Source organism: Saccopteryx bilineata, chromosome 3 (assembly GCF_036850765.1).
Source record: "Saccopteryx bilineata isolate mSacBil1 chromosome 3, mSacBil1_pri_phased_curated, whole genome shotgun sequence".
NCBI classification, from domain to species: Eukaryota; Metazoa; Chordata; class Mammalia; order Chiroptera; family Emballonuridae; genus Saccopteryx; species Saccopteryx bilineata.
The window spans coordinates 271,803,393-271,819,145 of record NC_089492.1 but is presented as its reverse complement, the minus strand read 5'-3'; the positions used below and the strand labels follow the sequence as shown (position 1 = coordinate 271,819,145).

At 40.3% G+C, this 15,753-nt stretch overlaps 1 protein-coding gene across 1 annotated transcript in view; it reads left to right on the top strand.

Moving 5' to 3' along the window:
• The window catches only part of YTHDF2 (YTH N6-methyladenosine RNA binding protein F2), a 43,849-nt gene extending 30,219 nt beyond the window's left edge, over positions 1–13,630 (top strand). The window contains exon 5 of the mRNA XM_066269887.1: positions 13,462–13,630. Within this exon, the coding sequence (XP_066125984.1) occupies positions 13,462–13,485 (24 nt within the window). The 3' untranslated portion in view covers positions 13,486–13,630. The remainder of the gene's footprint in view (positions 1–13,461) is intronic.
• Positions 13,631–15,753: the final 2,123 nt, after the last annotated feature.

Genomic DNA, 15,753 nt, shown 5'->3' with positions numbered 1-15,753 from the left:
TTGCGTGTGTTGGTCACTTCCTGTATGTGCTCTGACTGGAATCGAACCCACAACCTTGGTATTTTGGGACAACACTCTAACCAAGCTTACTGGCCAAGACTTTCATGCTTATTTTCTTGCAAGTTTGATTTCTAGTTTTCTTTCTTAGTACTATAGTCTTGCCCTGGCTAGACTCAAGAGTTCATCTTGAGAAACTGGTAGAATTCACGTGTGTCTGATAAGTCTAAATGTACCTTTTAATACTGTGGCCTACCTTAAGTCTGAAAGGGTGTTTTTTTTTGTTTTTTAGAGAGAGTCTGAGAGCGGGATAGATAGGGACAGAGAGAGATGAGAAGCATCACTCATCAGTTTTTCGTTGCGACACCTTAGTTCATTGCTTTCTCATATGTGCCTTGACCATGGGCCTTCAGCAGACCGAGTAACCCCTTGCTTGAGCCAGCAACCTTGGGTCCAAGGTGGTGAGCTTTGCTCAAGCCAGATGAGCCCGTGCTCAAGCTGGCAACCTCGGTGTCTCAAACCTGCGTCCTCCACATCCCAGTCTGATGCTCTATCCACTGTACCACCGCCTGGTCAGGCTTACTATACTTTTTGTCCATTAAAAGATGGCAGTGTCTTTGGTTTAACATTCTACATAAGTTCTTCATGTTATAATCTCTTTAAGAGCATTCATATTATAATCTCTCTAGAGGCATTATGGCTACTTTTAAGAGGCTTTAATGTTTTTTTTTTAAGAGGCTTTAATGTTTTAAGTTTTACATTTAATGTCCCTTTTATTGTGTCTTTTTGTGGGCACATTAAAATTTTAGACTTGTTAGGTAATTTTAAGCTATGTGATATAGTGGCCACTAGCCAACCTGAAGTTGTCCAAACTAAGATAGATATATATATATATATATATTTTTTTTTTGTATTTTTCTGAAGCTGGAAACGGGGAGGCAGTCAGACAGACTTCCGCATGCGCCCGACTGGAATCCACCTGGCACGCCCACCAGGAGGCGATGCTCTGCCCATCCAGGGCGTTGCTTTGTTGCGACCAGAGCCATTCTAGCGCCTGAGGCAGAGGCCATGGAGTCATCCCTAGCACCTGGGCCATCTTTGCTCCAATGGAGCCTCGGCTGCGGGAGGGGAAGAGAGAGACAGAGAGGAAGGAGAGGGGGAGGGGTGGAGAAGCAGATGGGCGCTTCTCCTGTGTGCCCTGGCCGGGAATCGAACCCGGGACTTCTGCACGCCAGGCCGATGCTCTACCCCTGAGCCAACCAGCCAGGGCCCAAACTAAGATTTTTAAAGGTAATCAGTTTTTTGGAATGTGGGAAGGGATTCTGTTAAGGGTATTAGATTGACAGGCCTTTAAAAAATATTTAGGTACACATATATTAGAATCCCAGATTCTGTGTCTTGTTAACCTATCCTATGTATAGTTGTGGAAAGGCTAGGGGCTCTGGAAGAAGACCTGGTGTATTATCTTCCACTATCACTGATTTGAGCAAGTAAACTTCTCTGAGCCTTAGTATTTTTTTAGAAATAGGGAAAATACCATATCAGGTTGTTAGGAAGATTAAATATATATATTGAGATTGTTTGCATACCGGTCTTTATGAATGATTACTGTGATTTACAAAGACAGGCTTATATATGTATATGTACACATAAATATACACACACCTTTGTTTACTTTGAACTAATCAAATTCTTCAATAACTTTTGACCTAGTACTTAATAGTACTACTGGTTTTCTATTTTTTGGTCTAATGCTTAGAATAGACTTAAGAGAGCACAAATGCAAGAATATGTTTATGCTGGGAATAGGGAGGGATTTGATAAGCTACTAAAAACCTTACCGGTTTAATTGTATTATGAAGTGTTTTGAGAGATTGGTTTTGTTGTGAAATTAATTTCGGTTCAAATGTAGTTCCTGTTGGAGAGCAAAGGGATGATACTGAGAATGGTCAAACCTGTCCAACCATTCTATTTGGATTTCTTTTTTTTTCTTTTTTTCTTTTTGAGAGAGAGAGGCAGGAACATCTCCTGTATGTGCCCTGACCAGGATTGAACCCAGCAACCTCTGCTCTCTTGAGACGATGCTCCAAGCAACCAAGCTATCTGGCCAGGGCTTAAATTTCTAATTTACTTTTAGTTAAGCTGAAAAATGTTCATGTACCTAACTTATTCTTTGTTCTGTGTTACTAGTCAGATTGCTTATTCAGGCACTGAAAATAGTGGATTATCCAGACTTTACTTCAGCCCCTTTTAGTGAAATGTATATAGGGGTTCAGCTACGAATTAGCAGTTTTGGATTTGATGGTAGGAAAGGTTATTAGTTAATGCATTTACTTCATCTTGGTGCTCTTACGTCAGTTCCCAGAAATTATCCTAACTGGATGTCCATTTCTACACCTAGAAAAATTCAAAAGGGGATGAGAAGAAGGAAGATTTTTTTTTTTTAAAGAGAGAGAGGGATAGATAGGGACAAACAGGAACGGAGAGATGAGAAGCATCAATTATTAGTTTTTCGTTGCGTGTTGGGACACCTTAGTTGTTCATTGACTGCTTTCTCATATGTGCCTTGACCGCGGGCCTTCAGCAGACTGAGTAACCCCTTGCTCGAGCCAGTGACCTTGGGTCCAAGCTGGTGAGCTTTGCTCAAATCAGATGAGCCCACACTCAAGCTGGCGACCTCGGGGTCTTGAACCTGGGTCCTCCTCATCCCAGTCCGACGCTCTATCCACTGCACCACCGCCTGGTCAGGCAGAAGGAAGATATTTTTAATAAAACTATTACAACCCTGCTTCATTTATTTTTATTTTCTTTTTTTCTTTAAGTGCCCTGACCTGAGGATGGAACTCACATCCTTGGTGCATTGGGACAACATTTGAACTAACTGAACCACTCTGCCTGCTTTAAATTGGAGAACTGATGGAAAATATTTTTGTTCCTTCACCTATGGAAGACATAATATTATATGTAACTCAGTCTTTCTGCCATTAGACTCATTTAACTTCTGTTAATAGCATCAGAGACTATAAAGATTGATTCCATAAGCCATATAAAGCAAATAAAGGAATGAAAGTGATTTTAATAAAATTACATTTTTTTCATGTTCACCTATCTTAAGCATTCTCATCTCTTTTCTCTCTCTTTCTCAAAAAAAAAAATTACAAGTTGATTTTCAGCAGACTGTATGTTGGGGGGGGGCTCCCCTAACCCCCTCTTGTTCAAGGGTAAACTGTGTATGTCTTATAGGAAGAGATTTCAAATATATAGACTTTCAAAGTAACATTGTCTCTACAGGCTTTTAGGATATTTCCTCTAGAGACAGCAGCTTTGTATGTTATAATTATATAATAGATATAAAATGGGGAAGTGGGGTGGGTAGATAGTGTGAATATTATATGAATCAGATATTGAAGGCTAGAATCTTCTCCTTATTTATAGTTTCTTAACATCTTTAGATTTATTTAAGATTGTTTCTTTAGTCTCTTTACTGTACTCTTTGAGGTGTGGGCTGATTTAAAGATTAGAACAAGTGTCCCAGTAGAACTTTTTTTTATGGAGTTGTGAATTCATTAAAATCTTAGGGCAGGGGTCTCAAACTTGTGGCCTGTGGGCCGCATGCGACCCGCTGAACAATTTTGTGCGGCCCGCAGACTAATCCACAAAGTTCAAAATATTTTGGATAAAATTAAGTAAGCCCGTGGATTAGTCTGCAGGCCGCACAAAATTGTTTGGCGGGCCACGAGTTTGAGACCCCTGTCTTAGGGAATACATCTTTCCTTTTTAACATTAGGGCTGTTTTTTTGGTTAACTTGGACTTTATAATTAATTTTTATATTTGTGTTTGAAGATCTTAGGTTAACCTCTTTGTATCGTGGACAGCCAACCTATGGCAGGAGATTGACCTGGATTGGCTACTCTGGCCTGTTCCTACAACATCTCACTGTACCTGCCTTGCATGTGGCTCTAGGAACATAGGTTAAAAAAGTGTGTTAGGCTCCACATGGCAACTCTACAAACCAGCTTACCACACTAGTTCTCCTGTTATGATGAGTCAGTAGCATCTTCATGCATAAAAGCTGGAATATCTGGCATACCAAAATGTTATGTTGTGCTTATGGCAGTTCTAGCTGGAATTCAGATCCATAGGAGGTCCAAGTTTGCTTTAATGTGGTGTTCTGCCTTTTCCCCTTTACTGTATAGTCATCATCATTCTTGTCTGCCTGCCCCTCCCCTTTCCTTCTTTTTGTTTATTATTATCATGGTAGGTAGGACTGGTTGATTAGAAATGTCAAGTACAGCTAACCTACAGGTGAAGCCCTTTGACCATAATTGTCAAAGTATTTAGTGGAATTGTTCACAGTGGTAATAGGAAAATAGTCACAAAAATGAAAGAAAACCTGCTGTAAGGGAAGTCTTTCATAGAAACCTGAAGATAACTTTTTAAAATTGATTTGAAAGAGGGAGGGGGAGAGAGAAACATCAATTTGTTGTTCCACTTATGCATTTGTTGGTAGATTTTATTTTTATTTAAATTTTTTATTGATTGATTTGAGAGAGACATTGATTAGTTTTCCACTTATTTATATATTCATTGGTTGATTCTTTTTTTTTTTAATTTTTTTTTTTTTTTTTTTACAGAGACAGAGAGTGAGTCAGAGAGAGGGATAGACAGACAGGAACAGAGAGAGATGAGAAGCATCAATAATTAGTTTTTCATTGCGCGTTGCAACACCTTAGTTGTTCACTGATTGCTTTCTCATATATGCCTTGACCGCGGGCCTTCAGCAGATTGAGTAATCCCTTGCTGGAGCCAGCGACCTTGGGTTCAAGCTGGTGGGATTTTGCTCAAACCAGATGAGCCCGCGCTCAAGCTGGTGACCTTGAGGTCTCGAACCTGGGTCCTCTGCATCCAGTCCGATGCTCTTATCCACTGCGCCACCACCTGGTCAGGCCATTGGTTGATTCTTGTATGTGCTCTAATAGGGGATTGAACCCATAGCCTTGGTGTATCGGGAGGATGCTCTAACCAACTGAGCACCTGGCTAGGATCTGTTGGTTGTTTTTTTTTTTGAGATTTTATTCATTTTACAGAGGGAAGGAGAAGTGATGTGTCAAGTCATACTTGCTTCACTTAAGTTGTTCATTGCTTGCTTGTTGTATATGCCTTGACCTGGCAAGCCCAGGGTTTCGAACTGGTGACCTCAGCATTCTATGTAGACTCTCTTATCTACTGTATCACCGTAGGCCAGGCTCCATTGGTTGATTTTAAGATAACTTTTTAAAAAAATTCTTTTAATTTTTTTTAGATCTTATTTTTTTTACAGGGAGGTGGGGGGGTGAGAAGTAGTTGCTTCACTCTAGCTATTTGTTGGTTGCTTGTCGTATGTGCCTTGAACAGGGCAAACCCAGGGTTTCACACTAGTGAACTCAGTGTGTCAGGGTGCACTCTATCCAGTGCACAACCACAGGCCAGGCATTAAATTTTTATTCATTTTAGAGAGGAGAGAGAGAAGGAAGGAGCAGGAAGCACCAACTCCCATTGTGCCTTGACCAGACGAGCCCAGGGTTTTGAACTGGTGACCTCAGCATTCCAGGTCGACGCTTTATCCACTGCACCACCACAAGTCAAGATAACTTTTTAATGAAGCCAATTTTTGCAGAAGAATTAACAGAAAATTGTTGTTTCCCCATTTTATTAACTTCCTGTTTTGAAATAATTTCAAATTCAGAGAAATTTCAAGAATAGTACAAAGAACTCTAATATACTCTTCACCCAGATTTACCAATGTACTATTTTGTCACTCTTGTTTTAATATCCTTTTTGGAGCTTTGCATGTAGTTTTTTTGGAACAATTTAAGAGTAAATTCCAGACATGATTTTTTCTCCTAAATATTTTGTTGTGTGGTTTTTAAGAATGTGTACTTAAAACTACAGTGTGATTGCCCTGGCCGGTTGGCTCAGCGGTAGAGCGTCGGCCTAGCGTGCGGAGGACCGGGTTCGATTCCCGGCCAGGGCACATAGGAGAAGCACCCATTTGCTTCTCCACCCCTCCGCCGCGCTTTCCTCTCTGTCTCTCTCTTCCCCTCCCGCAGCCAAGGCTCCATTGGAGCAAAAGATGGCCCGGGCGCTGGGGATGGCTCTGTGGCCTCTGCCTCAGGTGCTAGAGTGGCTCTGGTTGCAACATGGCGACGCCCAGGATGGGCAGATTATCGCCCCCTGGTGGGCAGAGTGGCGCCCCATGGTGGGCGTGCCGGGTGGATCCCTGTCGGGCCCATGCGGGAGTCTCTCTGACTGTCTCTCCCCGTTTCCAGCTTCAGAAAAATGAAAAAAAAAAAAAAAAAATGAAAAAAAAACTACAGTGTGATTATTAAAATCAGGAAATTTCATACTGACATAGTACTGTTATCTAACCAACAAATATTCATGTTTTACTAGTAGACTTAATGTCCATGATAGCAATATTTATGTATTTGTTTGTTTGTTTATTTATTGTATTTTTCTGAAGTTGGAAACAGGGAGGCAGACAGACTCCCGCATGTGCCCGACCGGGATCTACTCGGCATGCCTTCCAGGGGGTGATGCTCTGCCCATCTGGGGCATCGCTCTGTTGCAACCAGAGCCATTCTAGCACCTGAGGCAGAGGCCATGGAGCCATCCTCAGTGCCCGGGCCATCTTTGCTCCAATGGAGCCTTGGCTGCGGGAGGGGAAGAGAGAGACAGAGAGGAAGGAGAGGGGGAGGGGTGGAGAAGCAGATGGGTGCTTCTCCCGTGTGCCCTGGCCAGGAATGAAACCCGGGTCCCCCGCATGCCAGGCCGATGCTCTACCGCTGAGCCAACCGGCCAGGGCCTATTTTTTTGTTTCTTTATGGTGGCCCAGGTTCCAGTACAGCAGTGGTCCACAACCTCAGGCTGTGGACCAGTACCGGTCCGTGGGCCATTTGGTACCGGTCCGCAGAGAAAGAATAAATAACTTACATTATTTCCATTTTATTTATATTTAAGTCTGAACGATGTTTTATTTTTTAAAAAATGACCAGATTCCCTCTGTTACATCCATCTAAGACTCATTCTTGACGCTTGTCTTGGTCAAGTGATACATTTATCCGTCCCACCCTAAAGGCCGGTCCATGAAAATATTTTCTGACATTAAACCAGTCCGTGGCCCAAGAAAGGTTGGGGACCACTGTAGTACAGGATCTTTTAAGTCTTCATGTCTTTTTGTTTTTTTAATATGCAATTGGTTATACACATATACCCACACCCTACCCTGTTTTGTTTTGTTTTTTGACATTGACATTTCTGAAGGATATATGCAGTTTATTTTTGTGTAATGTCCCTCACTTTGTCTAGGTTTTCTCATTAAATATATTCGGAATAAGCTTTTCTGGCCAGAGTACTACACATAAGTGACTTTTGTCCTCAGTGCATCACATTAGGGAGGTATATGAGATATCTGTTTATGACATTATTGGTAATGTTAACTTTGATCACTTAGGGTGTTCACCAGGTTCTTCACTGTAAAGCTACTATTTTAATAAGTGGGAAAATAGTTTGAGACTATATAAATGCCTTATTCATCATATTTTCACCCTTTAGTTTTAGCATTCAGTGCTAATTCTTGCCTATTTCACATATTACTATGATACTTGCTCATTTATCTAAGGTTATATAATGCTCAAATTGTCACAGATATGGGCAGTGGGAGGCCCTTCAAGGTCCTACTGACTCCTGTTTCCAATTCATATTTTTTAAAAATGATAATGTTTACAAATATATTTAAAATCCTGTGGATCATTTTTTTTAATTGGTACTAAATTTTACTTTGTAAGATGGAATGATATAAATGCTTGCATATCTTTATAATATTTGAGAAGATGGATGTTATAAGCTTATTTGTGTGTGTATACATCAAAACTGTACGACAGCCTGACCAGGTGGTGGTGCAGTGGATAGAGCGTCGGACTGGGATGCGGAAGACCCAGGTTTGAGACCCTGAGGTTGCCAGCTTGAGCGGGTGCTTATCTGGTTTGAGCAAAAGCTCACCAGCTTGGACTCGAGGTTGCTGGCTCGAGCAAGGGGTTACTCAGTCGGCTGAAGGCCCACGGTCAAGGCACATATGAGAAAGCAATCAATGAACAACTAAGGTGTCTCAACGAAAAACTGATAATTGATGCTTCTCATCTCTCTCTGTTCCTATCTGTCCCTGTCTATTCCTTTCTCTGACTCTCTCTCTGTCTCTGTAAAAAAAACAAACAACTGTACGACAGCTCCCCCCCCATCTATGGTTTTACTTTTCATGGTTTTAGTTATCTGCAGTCAGCTAGTCCAAAAATGTAAAATCCTAGAAATAAAAAATTGTAAGTTTCAAATTGTGTGCCACTATTCTGAGTAGTGTGATGAAATCTCATGCTGTTCTGCCTCATCCGGGAGGGCATGTGAATCATCCCTTTGTCCAGCATATCCATGCTGTGTATGCTAACACCCCAACACACACACATTAGCTGTTTAGTAGCCGTCTTGGTTATGAGATTGTTGCAGTGGATGGACCTAGAGGGTATTATGCTCACTGAAGTAAGTCAGCTAGAGAAGGACAAATACTTATATGATTTCCCTTATATGTGGAATCTAAAGAACAGAATAAAAGTAAAACAAAATTGAAACACTCATAGACATATAACAGACTGATGGTTGCCAGAGGGGAGCGGGGGTTGGAGGACTGGGTGGAAAAGGTGAAGGGATTAAGAAGTAGAAGTTGGTAGTTATAAAACCGCCTTGGGGGATGTAAAGTACAGCATAGGAAATAACTGTTTGCTTCCAGGTGGGTTCTGGAAATACCAGGGGAACACTTTGTAAAGTAAATGATTATATAACCGCTATGCTGTACACTTAAAACTAATACAAAATAATACTGAGTTTTAACTGTAATTGAAAAATAAAAAATAATAGAAAGATTGACTACCACAGTATGGCAGTGCTGTGTTCAAGTTACCCTTACTTGAGGCCTGACTTGTGGTGATGCAGTAGATAAAGCATTGACCTGGAACACTGAGGTTGCCGGTTCGAAACCCTGTACTTATCTGGTCAAGGCACATATGGGAGTTGATGCTTCCTGCTCTTCCCTCCTTTCTCTGTCTCTCTCACTCTCAGTCTCACTCCTCTCTAAAAATAATTAATTTAAAAAAAAGACATTAAATAAATAAATAAACTGCACAGAAAAAAAAAGTTACCTTTACTTGATTTGACAGTGGCCTTAAAGAGCAAGAACAGTGGCGCTGGCAATTAAGATTTGTCCAGGAGAAGCTAGCTGTCAAGTGCTTCATTTGAGTGAAAAGGTACTTACGTATAGGAAAATACGTAGTATATATAGGATTTCCAGAGTAAGTTCGTTACCTTGCTGCAGTGGTCCCCAAACTACGACCTGTGGGCCACATGCAGCCCCTTGAGGCCATTTACCCAGCCCCCGCTGCACTACCAGAAGGGGATCTCTCATTGGTGGCCAGTGAGTACTGTATGTGGTGGCGTCGCTCACATACAGTACTACTTCCGGTGACGTGGGATAGACGCGTCAGGGCTCCGGAAGCGAAAGCGCATCATATCACTTGTTACAGCTAACAGTGACAAATATGGAACTGAACATTGACCATCTCGTAAGTCAAAAGCAGACCCATAGGTCCCATTGAAATACTGGTCATTATGATGATTTAAGTCACTTGTTCTTTATTTTAAATAGTGTATTCCCGTTTTGTTTTTTTTTACTTTAAAATAATATATGTGCAGTATGCATAGGGATTTGTTCATAGTTTTTTTTATAGTCCCGCCCTCCAATGGTCTGAGGGACAGTGAACTGGCCCCCTGTGTAAAAAGTTTGGGGACCCCTTGTTGCTGAATTGTACCAATGTGATGTTTTCTTGATGCTGAGCAGGAGGTCAAGAAGGCTAATGCCATTTGTTTGTATGTAATTTGCATAATTTAAACCTGGCATACAGGTTTACATTAAGGCATAGGTTGTACTTGCCTTCTTGATATCATTGTATAGTTAAGATTCAGGAATAGTTTTATGCTATATTTGAGGCATAACTGAACAAAAGTAGTTGTGGACTTTGGTGGTACATAAAGAGGAACAGATTTTATTTAAAAATGAGTTGATGCTGTATGTGCAGTTACACAATGCTGTTTTGATTTTTTCTGACAACTAAATGGCTGGTATTAAGCATGCTGATGAACTTATATATATTCGTGTTTCTTAGGGAAAAATGGATTTGGCAAAGTCTAGGTTTTCTTTTTTATCAATGCAGTTTGGGACACATTTTTTTCCTGGGGTTATATTACATTAAAATAATAGAATATTTTTCCAGTTTTATTGAAATATAATTGCATGTTTAGCCTGACCAGGCGGTGGTGCAGTGGATAGAGCATTGGGCTGGGATGCCAAGGACCCAGGTTTGAGACCCCGAGGTCGCCAGTTTGAGCGCGGGCATATCTGGTTTGAGCAAAGCTCACCAGCTTGGACCCAAGGTTGTTGGCTCGAGAAAGGGGGTTACTTGGTCTGCTGAAGGCCCACGGTCAAGGCACATATCAGAAAGCAATCAATGAACAACTAAGGTGTCGGAACAAAAAAGTGATGATTGATGCTTCTCATCTCTCTTCGTTCCTGTCTGTCCGTCCCTATCTATCCCTCTCTCTGACTTTCTCTGTAAAAAATAAATAAATAAATCTCTAATTGCATGTTTGACATTGTATTAGTTTAGCAGGGGTCCCCAAACTTTTTATACAGGGGGCCAGTTCACTGTCCCTTAGACCATTGGAGGGCCGCCACATACAGTACTCCAGTACACTGACCACCAATGAAAGAGGTGCCCCTTCGGAAGTGTGGCGGGGGCCAGATAAATGGCCCCCTCAGGGGGGCCGCATGCGGCCCATGGACTGTAGTTTGGGGACGCCTGGTTTAAAATATACATTATAATTGTTTTATATATCTATATAGAATTGATTACCACAATATTTAGTTCATATCCATCACCTGACATAGTTACAATGTTTTCTTTTGTGATGTGAAGTGGGACATCACAAAAAGAGAACTGTTCTTTCTGAATAAATTACCATTTTTTTTATATTCATGGAGCAATTTAGTTTTAGGGTAGTAAATTTATCATAAAGCCTCACTTTGTTGACTTTAACATAAATATTTGTAATAACATGGTATAGAAAAAGAGCCATATATTCCTAGGTTTGAATTTTGGTGTTTAGGTAACATTTGTTAAAGTATTTTGATTGAACTTTTAGTTTCTTTTTCTTTCTTTTTTTTTTTTTTTTGTATTTTTCTGAAGTTGGAAACGGGGAGAGACAGTCAGACAGACTCCCGCATGCGCCCGACCGGAATCCACCCGGCACACCCACCAGGGGCGAGGCTCTAACCACCAGGGGGCGATGCTCTGCCCCTCCGGGGCGTCACTCTGCTGCGACCAGAGCCACTCTAGTGCCTGGGGCAGAGGCCAAGGAGCCATCCCCAGCGCCCGGGCCATCTTTGCTCCAATGGAGCCTTGGCTGCGGGAGGGGAAGAGAGCGACAGAGAGGAAGGAGGGGGGGGGTGGAGAAGCAAATGGGCGCTTCTCCTATGTGCCCTGGCCGGGAATCGAACCCGGGACTTCAGCACGCCAGGCCAACGCTCTACCGCTGAGCCAACCGGCCAGGGCCTGAACTTTTAGTTTCTTATGTCTAAAGCAGGAATCTTTGTGGGGTGAATATGAAGATCATTATTATAAACAGTGCCTGCCTGACCTGTGGTGGCGCAGTGGATAAAACGTCGACCTGGAAATGCTGAGGTCGCCGGTTCAAAACCCTGGCTTGCCTGGTCAAGGCACATATGGGAGTTGATGCTTCCAGCTCCTCCCCCCTGTCTCTCTCTCCTCTCTGTCTCTCTCTCTCTCTAAAATGAATAAATAAAAGTAAAAAAACAAAAACAAAAACAAAAACAAAAAAAAAAACAGTGCCTGGAACATGGAAGTCTGTAACTGCTAGTTGATATTCTCTCTCTCTTTTTTTTTAAAGATTTTATTTATTGACTTTTAGAGGGGAGAGCAGGGAAGTGGAAAGCATCAACTTATAGTAAGTAGTTACTTTTGTATGTGCCTTGACCAGGCAAGCCCAGGGTTTTGAACCGGCGACCTCAGCGTTCCAGGTTGACGCTTTATCCACTGCACCACCATAGGTCAGATGTTGATATTCTTTTTAGTAGGAGTCATATTTAACTTTAGAATCATAGTTATTATAGTGTAAATGGGAGCAAGTGACTCGATTCAAGTTAGATTGATGAATCAAGTGTAAGTTCAGACATGTACTTCTAACCAGTTAAGGCTTTTGCTTATAAAAGGCTTGTGAATTGAGTCATATTTTTCAAAATTTCAATACATGAGTCGTTTGTGACATGGAAGCTGTTTAGAATAGATTTATGAAAGGCTTAAAGAATGATTCTAAAGAAATAAGCATTTAAATTTATTTCTGGGAAAACTTGTATATTGCAATCAGTTTTAAAAATCTGTCTTTAAATGGATTTTAAACCATCTCTAGGGGAAGAGGATAATTTTCTTGCCTGCTATAGACTAAGCCAGAGGTAGTCAACCTTTTTAAACCTACCGCCCACTTTTGTATCTCTGTTAGTAGTAAAATTTTCTAACCTCCCACCACTTTCACAGTAATGGTGATTTATAAAGTAGGGAAGTAACTTTATAAAATTTATAAAGCAGAATTACAGTAAGTTAAAGCATATAATAATTACTTACCAAGGACTTTATGTCAGAGTTTTGCTAAGTTTGGCAGAATAAATCTTTATAAAACAACTTACTATAGTTAAGTCTATCTTTTTATTTATATAATTATACTTTGGTTGCTCCACTACCACCCACCATGAAAGCTGGAACACCCACTAGTGCACGATAGGGAGCAGGTTGACTACCACTGGACTAAGCTTTCTATATGTCAGCTCATTAATTCTCTCACAACTCTGTGAGGTACATATCCCCACTGTACAAAAATGGAAATTGAGGCTTGTGAATATGTCTAAGGCTCTGGGACTACAATGGGATAACGCTAGTACTGTTAGGTTTTCTTCAGTATACTGTATTATATATATATGTATATGTATATATACATACATACACACGTACGTGTTTGTGTATGTGTATAGCTTCTGTTAGGCACATATTTTGGGGACTGATCATTGTATTAGCCTAAACCAACCATAATAGGAAAATAAATCCTGTGAGAAATTTTAAAGTGAAAAAAATTTTGTATTAATTGGGATACCTGGGTGTTACTACTTTGGTTTAAAATATAAAAAATAAAAGTTTTTATTGGTGGGGAATAGTCTATCTAGCACAAATAACTAAATTTCTATAGAGTTATTCTGTGAAGTTTTAAGTATATTTAGATAAGTTTTAACTAACCATTTCAATTTTTTTAACCTCTAGGAACGTCAAGGTCGTGGAAAATAAAAGGCAGTTCTGCACAGACCACAACAACGGTTGCATCTGCATATCCTAAGAGGAAAAAAATGACCTTCAAGAGAATTAGGACTTTTTTCTTAATTTCATTGACTTCAAAGACGATTGCAGACTTGCAGTTTAAGTATTGGAATTTCACAAAAGACATAGGACTTAACTGGAAAATGAAAAGAAAAAGAAAAAACTAAAAAAATCCCTCTAGGTAGTTTAGATGAAAAATGTCCCTTTTATTTTGGCTTTGGTTGTGATTTCAGAGCATAATGCTTTTTTTTTTGTCTTTTTACTATGTTTTTCGGATTTTAAAATCCGTAAGCGCATCCAGTTTTCTCTAATTTTTAAACCCTTTCCTCCCCCCATTTCGACATTTGCACTTGGAGACACCTGAGTTTCGAAGGTATGGGCCTCCACCCCAGAAAGTGGGAATTTGGTTTTTCCCTTCCGAACTGGAAGAACATTTTTATGAAGAATTTTTGTCTCGGAGAATTTAACAGTGTTACCCAAGGTTGTGTCTTTAACGGTGGTTCATTTTCTCTGACCCTTTGTTACTCAAAGTAAAGTACTAGGAGTCCTACAAAATGTTCTGTTGTACATTACACTGATTAAGTCAGGATTAATTTTATTTCACAGCTAAGAACAGTGGAAAGAACTTGTTTACAGAAATGCATTTTGGAAGAGAAAAATATTGTAAAACGTGTAGTGACTGTTTTCTTCAGTTTCTTGTTCAGCCAATGAGGAAAGGGCATTGCCTTTCTTTTTACCATTAATCACTTCTCAATAAACGTGAGATCCTGTTGAGCATCACTCTTAGTACCATTTATTAGTATTATTTGAGTCTGGCCTGTTTTATGAAAGATTTAGAGTGAAAGGAGTTTTAAGACATGAGACATGAGAAAGTTTGCTGAGATGAAGTAGTTCAGGTTTACTTTCGTACCCAGAGCTAGATAACCATGACCTCTGCAAAGCAAGGTGGGCCAAAATGTAAAATGGCTTTATTTCTGGGTAATTCCCAGAGAAGGTAGAGCTGCTGCTAAGACATTTAACAAATATTTGATTGTAAGTGCTCATTAGGTGCCAGTTACTGTGCTTACCCTGTAGAAACCTGGCCAGGTAATTGTGTGCAAAATATATAGAGCCCAGTGTCAAGGATTTCCGTGTTTAATCTGAAATACAGCATGTTTTGACAATTCCTCTTGGATGCAGGTCCAAGAATAAGAAATTTCAGTGGCTTTGGGTCTTTGTGAACCATATAATTGTAATGGTATTGTGATTTTATTTTCTAAGATTTGGGGCTGCTCTGCCTTAAACATTTTTAGCCCTTAAGGTGTCCCAGTGTTGGGGAGTTAAATGTCTGAAAACTGCTGTAATAATTCTGAAAATGGGTTTAATACTGTTAGTGTTTGGCCTTCAAATGAGTCATTCATCTTAGTCTATACAGCCCAGGCTACTAAATTAAGGATGTGACAAAATTAATCTGCTAATAGCATTATAGTTGACACTTGAGGTTGAGAACTTTCTCTGCCAGAGGCACAGTACAATATACTCAGATATTCTAATTTTCCAAGCTTGTTGAAAGTTTTCCCAAAATGAGGAAGTCCTTTGTGCTTTCATCAGTTTGAAAATGTCCAGTCGCCAAATTAGAAATGTGACAGTGTTTTCAATTTTAGCTCAAATCTCTGACTTGAATTTCACCTTCAAAAAGGAAAATATCCTGAGGAAAACAAATTCAAAAGCAATTTTTTTTAAAAGATTTTATTCAGTTTAGAGAGAAAGAGAATGGGGGGTGGGGAGCAGGAAGCATCAACTCCCATATGTGCCTTGACCAGGCAAGCCCAGGGGTTTTGAACTGGCGACCTCAGCGTTCCAGGTCAATCCTTTATTCACTGCACCACCACAGGTCAGGCAATTCAAAAGCAATTTTACCTAGATTTTCCTACCTTGTATTGAGGTTGGATGTGAGATCATTCAAGATACTTCTTTGCAATTTGAAGTGTTAGTTTAGTTTAAGCCAGTACTTCCCAGTGTTTATTTTCACATCCCATAGAAAATACCGGTATGGCTTTGGGTGCACACTGAAAGGAATCTGGAGCCCCTAACAAAGCTGCTTGCCTAGCTCTCCCTGAATTTTTGGGGGTGTAGGGGGATGCCAGGATGTTTAATTTGCATATTTGGGGGGGATTGGTGTTTTTTATATGATAAATAATTAAGACTCTGTTCACTCTTAAGAGTTTGGCCCAAAAGTTGATTTGGTGAAGACCCCAA